This window comes from Crocodylus siamensis, chromosome 3 (assembly GCF_052110815.1).
Source record: "Crocodylus siamensis isolate JL-2025a chromosome 3, ASM5211081v1, whole genome shotgun sequence".
NCBI lineage: Eukaryota > Metazoa > Chordata > Crocodylia > Crocodylidae > Crocodylus > Crocodylus siamensis.
Window position 1 is genome coordinate 154,225,653 of NC_143397.1, and position 15,096 is coordinate 154,240,748.

The 15,096-nt window shown below is 47.5% G+C and overlaps 1 protein-coding gene across 1 annotated transcript in view; it reads right to left on the minus strand.

The window, feature by feature from the left end:
- Positions 1-2,518: 2,518 nt before the first annotated feature.
- LOC149869016 (cytosolic non-specific dipeptidase-like) overlaps positions 2,519-15,096 on the minus strand; it is a 37,270-nt gene continuing 24,692 nt past the window's right edge. Inside the window, exons 8-12 of the mRNA XM_090037297.1 lie at positions 14,851-15,011; positions 13,222-13,386; positions 6,455-6,596; positions 4,077-4,224; positions 2,519-2,646 (exon numbers count right to left, since the gene is read on the minus strand). Of these exons, the coding sequence (XP_089893423.1) occupies positions 2,583-2,646; positions 4,077-4,224; positions 6,455-6,596; positions 13,222-13,386; positions 14,851-15,011 (680 nt within the window). The 3' untranslated portion in view covers positions 2,519-2,582. The remainder of the gene's footprint in view (positions 2,647-4,076; positions 4,225-6,454; positions 6,597-13,221; positions 13,387-14,850; positions 15,012-15,096) is intronic.

Genomic DNA, 15,096 nt, shown 5'->3' on the forward strand with positions numbered 1-15,096 from the left:
ACTTCCACACACTCCACCTCCACCATACCCCCAATACACACACACATCCTCCCACAGGCCCCCACACACTCCCAACCTCCCAGCCCTCACCGCACACCCCCACCCCAATCACATGCCCCACACCCACACCTCTCCACATCCACCAATGCCCAACATCCCATCATATGCAATATACAAAAGTAAGGCTGTATTTTGAGCTATTATGCAGTCTCTAGATACACTATGCAAACACATAGATTAGGACAATTTTTTAAAAATAAAATAAGTGATAGTAGATGTTTGATTTTTTTTTAGTCTATAATGTGGTTTTATTTAGTGTCAAGATAGCAATCCCCCCCTCCCCCACCACCAAAAGAAGTACTTTCGGGGCAAGGGAGGGATTTCTGGTGGCAAAGGTCAGGGGTTAGAGGCAGGACTTTTGGTCCCGAAATGGTGACCAGTGGGAGGGCACCTGTCAAGGGGCAGGGCTACCCTTGCAGTACTTTACAGCTCACCAAAACTCATTAAGCTGCCCTCCAGCCAAACTAATTGCCCACACATGTCCTAGAAGAACCAGGAATTCAGAGGTGTGGCAAGAGGATGTTGGGCCTACCACCTAAATTGAGACAGAGCCCCATCTCCAGGTAGCAAGAAAGTGATTACAGGCCCACCTGTGAGGACTGAGCTAGCTGATGAGGAATGATTAGCTGGCCCAGAGGAAGTTAAAAGCTCCCAGGGAAGAGAGCTACATGGGGAGAGAGACAGATGGCTGTGAAACTAGAGGCTGGAGCAGTGAGCCAGGGTACTCTCTCCATGTCTGGCAAAAGGCCACAAGGTTTGGTTTACCCCTTTATTATTTGTACTTTATATTTGCAGACTCACAGTTTATGCTGTGCTCTGTGGATGGGTTCACCCAGGGAAAGACTGTGTGGTACAACCAGACAACCTGCTACAAACTCCTCATAGCCACCACTACTATCCACCCTGTGGCAGAGGCAGGGTCCCAGCCCCTTCCACGCTCCTGTAGGAATAACCATGCTGGCCAGAGACTCACCTGTCCAGGTCTGGATACACGGCATAGCCGTGGTGTGCAGGGGAATGCAATCCCAGGGGCTGGCAATCCCAGGAGCACAAGAACACCTGCTCTAGTGAACCGGCTCTGATTGGCCCATGGTAAGAAGCGGGCAATTTAAAGGGAGGATGCTAAGGAGAGCCCAGTGTTTGGTGTCCCCAGTGGAGAAAATGTCACTGGAGATGATGGGAGGGTACAAGCCCCAAAGAAGAAGACCTGTGTGCCGGAACCTTGGGAGCTGCCAAGACTGGGACAAGGCCTGAGCAGGGATCGGCTCTCTCCCCTGGAAAGATAAGTAAACGGGGACAGAGAAAGGAACAGAACGGGTCTTCCCCTGCAGAAATCCAAATTAATCTCCTAGGGGAAGAATACCTGGGGAAAACAGTTGATGTAAGCCAGCCAAAGTAGAAGGGAAAAAGAGACAGGAAGTGAGCTGGTCTGCAGGGAGGAGTGGGGACCAAGGAGAAAACTGAGGCAGCCAGCATAGAGAAAAAAAGTTATACACATCCTGCTGGTGAAAGAAAAACCAAGCAGAATCATGCTGCCTTGGAGAAAGGGAAAAAAGATCCAGGAGGTGTACCCACAAATTTTGAATTATAAAAATAATACAGGGAGAAGAGAACCGCAGGTAAAAAGCCTTCTCTAACATTTAACTTTTTCATATCAGTGGGAAACTTTTCCATATCAGTGGGTGAGAAGATTTGATTTAAAGTTAAGGGGAATCCTGCTCTCATTTTGCAGAAAAGAACAATTGAGAAGATACAAAGTCAGAGGGTCTGGGGCCTGCAGGGGAGGAACTACTAATGAGTTCATGAATATAATTCTTACTTGAACTCATGGGGGAAGTCATATCATGATGAAACTGGCAAAGAAAGAAGACAAGGCACTGTAAGTTAAAACCAGAGAGAGAGAAAGATCAGGATAGGCTCCACTCAACATCCATGGAGAATAGCGACCATCCACCCACGAGGAAAAGGGCAGGGTATAGGGGAGGTGAAGCCTTGCAAAAAAACTGGTCTCTTTCTCCCTTCTACTTTGGCTGGTTTACATCAACTGTTTCCCCAAGTATTCTTCCCCTAGGAGATTAGTTTGGACTTCTGCCGGGGAAGACCTGTTCTGTCCCTTTCCCTGCCCCCGTTTACTTATCTTTCCAGGGGAAATAGTTGATCCCTGCTCAGGCACAACAAGATCAGATGGACTGGCAAGGCAGAACATTCATCCTACCGAATAGATATTTCCCATCAAGATGTAGCAAATGAGTCACACCCCAACACCACATCCAAATCTGGCCAACAAGGAGCCCTAAGATCAAAATCCAGGCTAGGGGAATTGGGTGAGTTTGACACCCCTGCTTTATATGATACATAATGTTCATTTTTCATGTTCAATTTCTAGAAAAAAAAACAATTTAGGTTTACATTAGAATCTGAATTATATTTACTAATATATATTTATCAGACAAGACATCCAAAATTATATGGAATGCACACAGTAGTTTTTATTAAGACGTATTATGCCACAGGATGTTTTTCTAGAGAGTTGCAAGTTCTTGAAGAAAAGCTGCATATAGTTTTGTTCCCTCAATGAAATTGTATCTATAAGAAAACAGAGGAAACAGAGTAACTTAACTACAAAGCATGGGAGTTCTTCAGATACACACACATACTTGCTATGCTTCCAGGAGCCAGGATCATGGCTGGAGCCCCTTGCCACATCCCCTCCTTAGTCTCTGGCCCAACTGAGGGGGTACAGGGGTGATGAGTAGGGGGTGCACCCCCTGTGTGTGGCAGTGCACCCCCTGCGGGCAGTCACCACTTGCCACCCCACCACCAGCACCGCCAGCAGCATCTGCAGGAGGTCCATGATCACCCCTGGCCACCGCCACTGCTGCTGACAGCATCTGTGGGTGGTTGCTTGGTTGGCGCTTGCCAACTCCCTCTGTGCCGCCAACAGTGCTGGCAGCATTTGCGGGTGCTCCCTGCCCACTGCCACCGGCCTCCTGCCACTATGCTCCCACTGCTGCAGGGGCAGCCATGCCCCACCAGCTGCTGGGTGCACGTGCCGTTCATGGACAAGGGAAGCCTGCACCAGGGTTGGCTCTGCCTCTAAGAGCTGGGAGCCAAAAGCATGGCTGAGGGGCTCTCCTCAACCAACCCACAGACTGAGGACAGGGTATGGCTGATGGAGCTGCCATTAAACTCCGAGTGAAACCAGTGTCCATCTTACATACACACTTCACTGGGAGAAAAATACAAGCCTTGTGTCTTACTTCACCTGTCTGAAGAGAAGCTGGAGATTTGTATTCAGATTTCAAATAAAATATTTTTGGTCCAGAATTAATAAGGTAACTATTTAATCATTTTTATTCAACTATTGCTGAACATGAAAATAGATGGCCATGGATTTCCTTGCAAGTAGATCTTTATTTCATTGAAGTGTTGTGTCTCTATTTCAGCTTGAATTATTCACCACATTTATCTCTCAGCTGCTTCTAGTAACTCATATGTAATTCAAGTATTTATCACAGGTTCACTAAAACAAAACATTCACTTGCTACCATGCATCTTTTATCAAACTATTATTCCTTTCATAAACACAGGAAATTCTATGTAACCAAGTATACAGATATTGTGATAAAACCAATGTCAACTTAATTTCACTGCTCTTAGTCATTAGAACTGCAATATAAATGTCGAATGAATCAACAATGCTATGTAAAGGGACTCTTCAACCTGGATTTTATAACTGACTAATTCTTAAAAATTCCTAGTAGATGATAGCTTAGCTGTTTAAACAATTCTAGCTGGGACAAATTCTTTGGTGGGAGGGAGGAACCCCTATGTATACATCGGAGTTATACATGAAAATTTTAAAAAGTGGTGTCAGTGCAACATTCTCTTAAAATGCTAGCAAGGGGTTTTCGTAAAATTATATTTTAAAAAAATCACTAACATTCAAAGTAGCTTATTTCCCCCTCCATTAAGGTGTTCATTTTCATGATTCTTAAGGAAGAGAGTAAGAATACCTGCTGATCTTTTCATCTTGCCCATGCGTAGCATCATCTGGTCCTCCTATTCCTAATAACATTATACTCTTTCCAGTCAATTCCTCGAAATGTGTGACAATTGGAATTGTCCCACCTGCCCGGATCATTTCAGCCTCTTTGCCAAACACTAGGGAATGGAGAAAACAACATATGCTTTATAAAAATTAGCCTGATCTTTAGAAGCTAAATGTAATGCCCTTTCTGCCTATATATCTGGGTATTTTAGCACATTGTTCTACTACAAGACTTGATTCCTACTTTTTTTTTATGAGAATATCTCATAGATATTTTCTTTGTCTTTTAGAAAAGCTACTCATATCTGATGTTGTTAAGCCTGGGCCCAAATGATCGACTTTTTATCTCTGGGGTGTGCCCATTATATAATTTTAGATCCTGAACCTACAAATGACTGCACAACAGACCCTGGCTACCATCTGAAGTGTTGAAGCCAGTAGTACTAAGGGCTTAGTATTCAACCAAGTATTGAGCAGCTTCAAATAGTCAAATTACTGAAAAGTGATACGGGCAATCAGTGAATAGTTATGTGTATGATATATGATCATTCAGTACACTGGAATATTAATGAAATATATAACGTCCAGGGATCCATGTTTCCTGTTCACCACAGATTTTCTCTTTTTAAGGAGAAAAATGCAGGAAACCACAGGTTTCCTCTTGCAGGCTGACAGAGTTTCAGCCTTCAAGGGGCTGCTTGAGGCTGGGAGGACCATGAGAAGAACCATCAGCTGGGGGTGCCACATGCATGTGTGCACACACATACACGTGACAGCTAGGCCGCAGCAAAGTGCAAGTAAGTCAGGGGCAGTTGGAACTGAGGCCCTCACAGTGAGGGAAGGAGTTGGGCAGGGCTGGGGCTGGAGTTTGCTGCCCAGCCAGAGTGGTACATGGAGCTCAGGGCTGGGGCAGGAATTTGTGGCCATGAGGCCTGGGCAGAGAACGGGACAGAGCCAAAGGCGGCTTGTCCAGGGAATGGCGGGGGGTCAGCTCCCCATCACTGTGCATGCTCCCAGGGAGGGAGACTTGGAGGGGCATGTGCCCCCGAGATTTGTGTGCCTAGCAGGGGTGGATATGTGCTGACCGGTGTGGACTCGAGGCTCCCTGCTCTGCTATCCTTGCCCAAGGGGCTTCCATAGTTCAGTATATGCAACTGATCATGGCAGGGCAAAGCAGGGTAGGGACACTCATTGCCACTGCCAGAAACCCTGTGCCACCACGTGGCAAGGCGCCCCCTGCCCACCTGGTAGCAGTGGTGGTGACATGGAGTTGTGCCTCCACTGCTGCCAGATGGACAGGGGGCACCCCACCATGATGGCATGGGGCTCTTTGTGGTGGCACCAAGCCTCCCTACCCTGCCTTGCTATGATGGCTTGCACATGCTGGGCTGTGGAGACCCCTGGGGCAAGGACAGCTGGGCAGGGAGCCTTGAGCCTACAATAGCCAGCCCACATCTCTCCCACCCCCACAGGCTCCATTCCAGCTGTGTTGTCCATGGGGGAGGGGGAACTCTGCTCTGGCTGAAGCAGCCACCACCTCCCATGGGTGGCAGCCAGGGGTTGGGCACTGCTGTGGGGGGCAAGGGGCGATGGGTCATGAGCAAGGGGCAGAAGTAGGGCTGGGGGGTTGGGAGTGAGGGGCACTGGCAAGGCCAGGGGGCTGTAGGTTGGGAGTAGGTTGGGAATCCCAGTAGGGCTAGGGAGACAAGAGGTTGTGAGTGGGGTTTGAATGGCACTGGCAGGCCCAAGGGGGCTGTGGATCAGAAATGAAAAGCACCAGCAGGGCTGTGGGGGCTGTGGGTTGGGAGTGAGGGGCACCAACAGGGGCAGGGCACTGGCATATTGTGGCTGCTCAGCACCACAAAGCATAGGGGTGGGGATGGGGGGAGAACCACAGCTGGACCCATATCTTGGTGAATGAGGGGGCAGGGAGAGCTCTGATTTTTTATTATTAAAAAAAAAAAATCAAACACCAAAATATATAGGTATTTATAATGTATCATATATAGTGGCATTTCACTTTAATCATGGAAAAACACAGATTTGGAGGTTTTAAATCAGAGAATTTGGGGGAGGGGAGTTAATGAGAGAATTTGTAATTTTTAAACAGAGAAAACCCAGGATCCTTGATAATGACCAAAGGCTCAAAACAAATAAATATTATGATGTGGACAGCCATGTAAAAAAGTATAATTTGATATGAACACATCATATGCATAATACAAGCACCATGTGCATGATTCAAAATGAGGCACATAACCTGGTTTACATTTTGTAGTTACTACTTTTGCAGTTTTATAGTTTCAACTGTGCAATGTAATTGTCCAGTAAAAGTGACCAAACCTCTTTTAATTGCTTTCCTTGCTGCCAAAAACTGAGGATTATTTATATCAGATAGCCAAGGTTTAGCTCCCGCAACCTGGGTTATTTTAACACTGTTAGAGCTCTTCCGTTCAGCAAATTTCTTGTTCAGATAGTCTATCACCTGAAGGAAATAAATGTGTGCATAATAAAGTAAATTGTGTTCATGTGTTTTAAAATGGTGACTTGGCACAACAAACTCATGTAGGAGATGGTCAAGCCCAAGCATCCCACTGTTAGGACACAAACTGAAAGTGAAATGTTAAGTGTGACGGGCTAGCTGGCAGTGACCTAGCCCAGGGGTTTTGAAAGGGCAAAAGATGATTGGAGGACTTGGGATTCCCTTTCTACACCAATAAGGCCCCAGAGACTCACCCCCCCATGTCCCGATTGGTCCCTTGGGTCACCTGAGGGGGATAGAAGGGGCAGCATGGGCTGATGCAGGGGAGAGACCAGCGAGGGACAACAAGGAAGGAGCTTCACAGAGCTGGCAAGAGCTGAGCCAGTGGGTCAGGAGCAGTGCCTCGGAAGAGCCTGAAAGAGCAGGACCTGCAGGCAGCAGTGGGACCCTCAGCAGTGCGGTGTGTGGCTGGCAAGAGAGGCTCCCCATTGGGCTCCAGGATCCCCTATGAGAGGCTGCACCCAGCAGGAGAGGCTTCCCCCACTCCAGGAAGGATCTGAGCAGCGACCTGAGAGGTTCCCAGCTCTGCTTCCAGCTCCTGGGCGCAGTTTAAAAGGGCCCGCCAACAGCAAAAAAAGCCCGTTAGGCTCCAGAGTGGCAAGAGATGCATGGGTGAAAGCTTGGTGCTCCTCCACTCCCCCGAAGCCCCCTAAACACCCCCCAGCAGCCACAGAGCCCCCCACCAACCCCCAGCACATCCAGAGGCAAGCACTGCCCATGGTGGGAGGGGGTTAACCCCTCAGTGAGTGGGCAGAGGTGGCTGCATGGAGCTGGGCCGGGTCAAGCCATGCCCAGGACCCTACTTCGCCCAGCCCTCCAGGGAGCCACATGACCGGAGCCATGTGAACAGGCTATGCAAATAGGCGCACTTGCCTGCCGGTGCATGAGTTAGCACAGAGTTCGCGCAGGAGGGTGTGCGGGAGGGCCCGAGACCCTGCCTGCGAACCCCCCAGGGTAGACAGTCCCAGCCGTAGCCAGCCTACCAGAGGCATGACATGGACGGGCACACGTCGCACCCTGAGGGTCCCCTCAGGCTCTGTGGCCCCTCCTTCAGGCACTTCAGAGATGGCCACCCAGACGGAGCCCATGATTCCAGGCTCCATGCAGATGGAGCCCCTGGCTCTTGGCTGTGTCGGCTGCCTGTCTCTTTTTCAGGCTCTGGCAGCTGGGAGCATGGCCACCTCCCCATGTGGGTTCTGCTCCCTTTTGGGGTCTCTGGCATGCCAGCTGGAGGAGCTCCAGGCCACAGTCCAGAGACTGCATGCCATCAGGGATTGTGACCAGGAGAGCAACTCCTACTGCCAGGCCCTTCTCCCCTGGGAGCTGGAGGGTAGACCACCATCTCCCTCCAGGACAAAGGAGGACTCCGGGACTTCCCACTCTGTCCAGTCAGGGGCATGGACCAAGGTGGTCAAGGGCCCTAAGGCCCGCTGCACCAAGGCCCCTGCCCCGCCGGAGCTTAGCAACAGGTACACACCTCTTGCTGCTCCAGCAGAGCCTGCTGAGTTGCCAGCTCCCACAGGCAACACAGGCTCAACTGCTACAGTCCCCGCTCTCCCCAAGACAAAACGTAAGGTATTTGTTGTGGGAGACTCCATCCTGACGGGGACTGCGGGGGCAATCTGCCACCCCGACCCCTTAGTCTGGGAGGTCTGCTGCTACAGGGATTTGGGAGTGGGGCTAAAGGGTCTGGGGGAACAGGTGGTGTTCTCGTCGATCCTCCCAGTCTCAGGCTATGAGCTGAGGAGGGAGAGGAGAATCCACGTAGTCAACCAAAGACTGAGGTGCTGGTGTCATTGGGAAGGCTTTGGCTTCCATGACCACAGCCCGCTCTTTGGTGAGAGAGGCAGTGAGCTGCTGGGAAGAGATAGCCTCCACCTCTCTCCCCTGGGGAGGAGGGTCTTCTCAGCCAGATTGGCTGACCTGCTCCACCGGGCACAGGGGCTACCGCCACTGCTGGCTCGCTGAGCAACCCTTGCAAAGCCAGAGGGCCAAGGCACTTAAGGGAGCCCACCCTTGTCCCAGCCCTGGTACAATCTGTGGGCAAGGCAAGAGCCCCCAAGGGGACACTTGCCTGCCTGTACACAAATGCCAGGAGCTTGGGGAATAAGCAGGAAGAGCTTGTCCTCCTGCTCAGTACAAATAAGTATAACATCATAGGGATAATGGAGACCTGGTGGGACTCCACCCATGACTGGACCTTGGGTAAAGATGGCTATACCCTGTACAGGAGGGATCGTGTAGATAAAAGGGGAAGAGGTATAGCTCTCTATGTTAAGGAAAGCTACATGTCCCTGCAAGCTGATATTGGTGACCATGGTGGACGACTGGAGACCCTCTGGGTTAAAATCTGTGGGGAACATGGCACAGGGGACACAACAGTGGGAGTCTACTACGGATCTCCCACCCAAAGTCCTGAGCTTGACCAGGAGTTCACCTGGGAACTGGCTGAGGCTGCATGCTCCAGGACCATGGTTGTCATGGGTGACTTCAATTACCTGGATATCTCATGGGAGGATCACCCAGCAAAATCCGAGTGGTCACAAAAGCTCATGCATGGATGACTTCTACCTGACTCAAGAAGTATATGGGCCAACAAGAAGCAAAGGACTGCTTAACCTGGTACTGGCTACTAGGTCACTAACTGGCGACCTAGCGATCGATGGGAAGCTGGGTGACAGCGACTATGAGCTGATTACCTTCACCATCCACCGTAATGGCAAGTCAGTCAGCAACGCGGAAGTCCTTGACTTCAGAAAAGCCAACTTTGACAAGCTCAGGAGGCTTGTCAGTCAGGCCCCAAGGGACCATGACCCCAGGGAGAGGGGAGTTCAAGAAGAGTGGTTGCTCCTCAAGGGAGCGATCCTCAATGCATAAGCTAAGTCTATTCCATCTCAGAGGAAAGGCAACAAGAGGGCACAGCAGCCCCTCTGGCTTTCCAGGGACCTAGCAGACCTCCTGAGGCTAAAAAGAAAGGCCTACAAAGGATGGAGGACAGGATTCACCTCCAAGAAGGATTATTCTGCACTGGTCCAGTCCTGCAGGAAACAAATCAGGAAAGCCAAGGCTGCAATTGAGCTCCAACTAGCTTTGAGCATCAAGGACAATAAAAAGTCCTTTTTCAGATATGTGGGGAGCTGGAGGAAAAGCAAGGGCAACGTTGGACCCCTGCTGAACCAGATGGGGCAACTGACAACTGACACCCAGGAAAAAGCCAACCTATTAAATGGGTACTTTGCGTCAGTCTTTCATCAGTCCCATGGGACGCCCATGCCCGCTACAGGACAGGGAGGTCCGGGTAAGGGAGATCCCCTGCCCTCCATTAATGCTGACCTCATGAAGGAACATCTTGAGAGGCTGGATATCTTCAAGTCAGCTGGCCCTGACAATCTCAGAGTACTCAAGGAGCTGGCGAGCATCATAGCCCAGTCCCTGGCAAGGATCTTTGAAAACTCCTGGTGCTCTGGTGCCTGAAGGTTGGAAGAAGGCCAATGTGGTGCCTATCTTCAAGAAAGGGAGGCAAGTGGATCCAGCAAACTATAGGCCCATCAGCCTGACTTCTACCCCGGGGAAGATCTTAGGAAAGTTTATTAAAGAGGCCATCCTTAATGGACTGGAAAACGTCAACATCCTAAGGGATAGCCAGCACGGGTTTGTTGCGGGTAGGTCTTGCTTGACCAATCTCATTTCCTTCTACGACCAGGTGACCTATCACCTGGACAAGGGAGAAGAGATTGATGTCATATATCTTGACTTCAAAAAAGCCTTCGACCTGGTATCCCACAATCACCTCTTGGTGAAACTGCATCCACCATGATCTGCTGGCTGGGAAATTGGCTCCGTGGTTGGACCCAGAAGGTAGTAATTGACAGAAGTCAATCATCATGATGCCCTATGACTAGTGGGGTCCCCCAATGCTCTGTCCTTGGACCCATATTGTTCAACATCTTCATTAATGATTTGGACATTGGAGTCAGAAGCGGACTGGCCAAGTTTGCCGATGGCACCAAACTTTGGGGAAAACATCCATGCCAGAAGACAGGTGGGTGATCCAGGCTGACCTGGACAAGCTCAGCAAATGGGCGGACAAGAACCTGATGGTGTTTAACACCGAAAAATGCAAGGTTTTCCACCTTGGGAAGAAAAACCTGCAGCATCCTTATAGGCTCGGCAGTGCTACGTTGGATAGCACTACGGAAGAAAGAGACTTGGGGGTCATGATTGACCACAAGATGAACATGAGCCTGAAATGTGATGCTGCGACTAGTAAAGCAACCAAAATGCTGGCTTGCATCTATAGATGCTTCTCAAGCAAATCCCAGGATGTCCTTCTCCCCCTGTACTTGGCCTTGGTGAGGCCGCAGCTGGATTATTGCATCCAGTTTTGGTCTCCACAATTCAAAAAGGATGTGGAGAAGCTTGACAGAGTCCAGAGAAGAGCCACGCACATGATCAGAGGTCATGAAAGCAGACCTTATGATGACAGGCTGAGAGCCATGGGGCTCTTTAGCCTGGAAAAGCGTAGGCTCAGGGGTGATCTGATGGCCACCTATAAGTTTATCAGGGGTGACCACCAGTATCTGGGGGAATGTTTATTCACCAGAGCGCCCCAAGGGATGACAAGGTCAAACGGTCATAAACTACTACAAGACCGTTTCAGGCTGGACATAAGGAAGAATTTCTTTACTGTCCGAGCCCCCAAGGTCTGAAACAGCCTGCCATCGGAGGTGGTTCAAGCACCTACATTGAACACCTTCAAGAGTAAATTGGACACTTATCTTGCTGGGATCCTATGAACCCAGCTGACTTCCTGCCCTTTGGGCGGGGGGCTGCACTTGATGATCTTCTGAGGTCCCTTCCAGCCCTAATGTCTATGAAATCTATGAAATCCTCCAATCAAAGGCCAGGCAGTTTGACATGAGGCCGGGGCTCTGGGAAGGTCAAGACCCCTAGAAGGCTGGAGTAATGCCACCAGTGGTGGCTGTGTGGCAGCCTTTCTTTCTATCACATGGGAGATCTGGGTTCAAGTCTCAGCTGAGGTGACTTGGGGTGAGTGAGATAACAAGCAGCAAATCTTCTTGCAGTGGAAAGGGGCCATTGTGTTTTCTCCCCCCTCCAGGGACCAAGGCCCTATATTTCCTTGTCATTTGACATTTTGCATTTTGTGCCTTTTTATATTTCACCAACCCATATTGTTTGCTCTGCTGTTTGTGTTTTATATTTTGTTAACCCTGTTTTTTGTCAATGATTGTAAGTGTCTAACCTTTGTTGAATCCTGCCCCCTTGAGGCATCGTAGTGTCCACTATATCCTCTGATTTATGCCTATTATGTTCCCAGTATTAAAAGGTATATGGTTAAGTCCCCATTGGTGGTCTGGCTCTGCTCTATAGAGGGAGGAGAGTCCCTACACCTCCCACAGTGCTTGTGCACCTGCTTTGATCCCTTCAGTTGGAGAGGGTGTACTCCTTGGAGTGCCGCCCAGGTTACATAAGAGTCTGGGAAGAGAATCCCAGCTACATTGTTCTTGTATTGCCATCAAGCATCAACACCTGAACTGGCACTTACAGCCTTTTGTTGCCCAATTTTATTAGCAGGTCCTATTCAGAAATAAGTTCTATACAAGGGGTGTTAAACCCATCTGGGCCTGCAGGCTGGAGGAGTGGCAAGGGGCCAGTCCATGGGCCAAATTATGCCCATGGACCTTCCTGCCCTCCTCCCTTCCCTCCATGCCATATTGGGGACATTTTGGCCAGTCCAGGACCATCCTGTTTGCAGCACGCATTCTGGACTAGCCAGGAGAGGACACTGCGTGCAATGTGGATTCCGAATGAACTAGAATGAGCACCATGGGCAACACCGGTCCTGGAGTAAACTCCACATGTAGTGCAGTCCTGGACCAGCTGGGACAGGCACTACGTACAGCGTGGACCCCAGAGTAGCTGGACCAGGCACCGCACATGTCATGGACCCTGCCTGCAAGGCCAGTCCAGTAGCATGTTGGTTAATTCAGATCTAGGGGTAGCACCAAGGGGGCTGGATGATGGGGTTCCATGGACTGTGGGCCTCATCTTTGATACCCAGACTTGGCCAGAGACAGCAGTGGCAGGCAGGATCCTTTCCCTCATGCCTGCTCCCAGGCTGGAAGGAAAGTGATTACAGGCCTTCCAGTTGAAAGTGGGAGATGTCCATGCCACAGAACTCCCTCTGGATCCGCCTCTTGAAATAGTCATTAGTGTCAATGGGACATTGTACATATTGCTTCATCTCGAGTCAAACAAAAGCTAGAGACAGTATTGTTTGCTGAAGCTGGTAGTTTCTATTAATCATCCTATTGCAATTACATGCCAAAGCTCCTGAAAAATTTTTCATTTGATGTGAATTAATTGGAAACTGAGGGCTTTTAGCAAGTTGTCAGATCAGACCCTCAGATGGATAAAGTTCCAGTGTCCTCTCATGCAGGCAATAAAGAACTAGAGACCACTTTCTCCAAAGGATCATTGGTACAGTGTGGGTCAATGTGAAAAGTGATACAGCAGGAATTAATAAAAAATAGATCCATAACTGTACCTGTTTCTTCACTACAGAAGGCTTCATGTTTGGAACCTGACGTATTGAAAATTTTCCAATTACTTTTGCAGGGATTACAGTCTTAGTTCCAGGTGCAGAAAAAGCTCCTGTAATTCCATGGATGGAAAGAGATGGATAGTGTGATCTTCGAAGTAATAATTCTTCCTAAAGATGTGAAAAAATGTAAATGCATCAAAGCAGAGGTGGCATGTAATTAGCTAGCACTTCATGTTATTTCACAATGACAGATCACCTAAATGATTCCTAGACAAGTGGCAACATCAGTATTATTATTCACGCATACATAGTAAAACTGTGGGTTCTTTAAGTACGCTATATATAAACCTGCCTAGAGATTGACAATGCCAAATTTTCCATGACTTGTTTTTTAAAACCAATTTATTATAGCAACATGAAAGAGATCTATTTATTAAAGCATAATATCTATTATGTGTGAAGATGTCCAGCTTCCAAACATTTAGCTTTCTGCAACTATACAAATCATCTTTTCAAGTCCACAAAAGGAAATCGTAAAAAAAATAAATCTGATGTAAATGTTAGGTTTGATAGCTATTTTAACTACACATTTTACTGTGGTATTTATGATATCAGATCAAGCTAGAAATTAGTTTTCATAACAAACACACCACATCTGAGATTTTATATTAATTTGACATCTAATTCCAATGAGTATTTTCTCATTTTTATGAGTTCTATTAAGATGAATGGTACTATTAAGGTTAATGGTATTAGAAGAATAGAAGTGACATGAAAATAAAACAATGGCCAATACTTAATGAATAAGTTAATTTGAAAGATTATTTAAGCAATATTTTTGTTGGAAAAATTACATTCTTAAAATGTTATTTTATAAAAATCCATGTCCATATTTTCACACATTGATATATCAGATATCACAAAGGAATGTGTCTTTGCTGACAATATGCTACTTTTGTGGTAGAGATTCCAACACAAGTTCTGCCAGCCCCCTTTCCTCAAGAGTCAGGGCTTTTAGCAGATTAAAGAATTGGTAGTAGGCCCAAATTCTTTTCTCAGTTGAATGGGTATAATCCTCATGAAAACATCTATTTTACCAAGAACATAATTGTGTCCTTAGAGTTCTGGCGATATATGGATCTGTCAAAAAGTGAAACTATTCTTGGCAACCATTACTAGTAGTAGCATTGGTGCGGCCTCTACAATCATTATTATTTAATATTTGCAATGAAGTTTTGCACAGAAAGCATTCTGTTAGTTCCACACACAAGTCATTTTTCATGCCCTGAATAGCCCTAAGATTACAAATTACACAAAGGTTCTGAGAAGAATGATAGGAAAATTAATGCACAAGCTTCCTCATACAAAATTGCCCATTTTAAAGTAGAGGTTTTTAAAAAATAAACTGATAACCATCAATTGGTTGACTTAATATACCAGTTTTAACAGAGGTGGTGCTTGAGGAGAGGTGTGAAAGGACCACTGATCTGAGGGCTTGATTCAAAGTTCAGTCAATTCATTAGAGACTTCCATTGACTTCAGTAAAACACACAATTTGATATTTCAACTGAAAAGTCTGAAACCAGTCCAGGAAAATTCTATTACTAAAATAAAAATATAGGTATCATATACCTTAGTTTTGTAAAGAAAGTGTTTTATTCCATATTTGGCCTTGATCTGATCTACGTCATATTCATTTTCTTCATAGAGTTTCTTCTCTTTTTCTGTGAGAGGAGCTACAGCTTCATAAATTCCAGGGACCAGGATCTGCCCAGCAGAATCAACAAGACTGTCTGGAGAAAAATCCAACTGACTTTTAAGTGATTTAGAAATATAATTTTCATGTCCACTAAACACTACAGGGATAATAGAAATCTG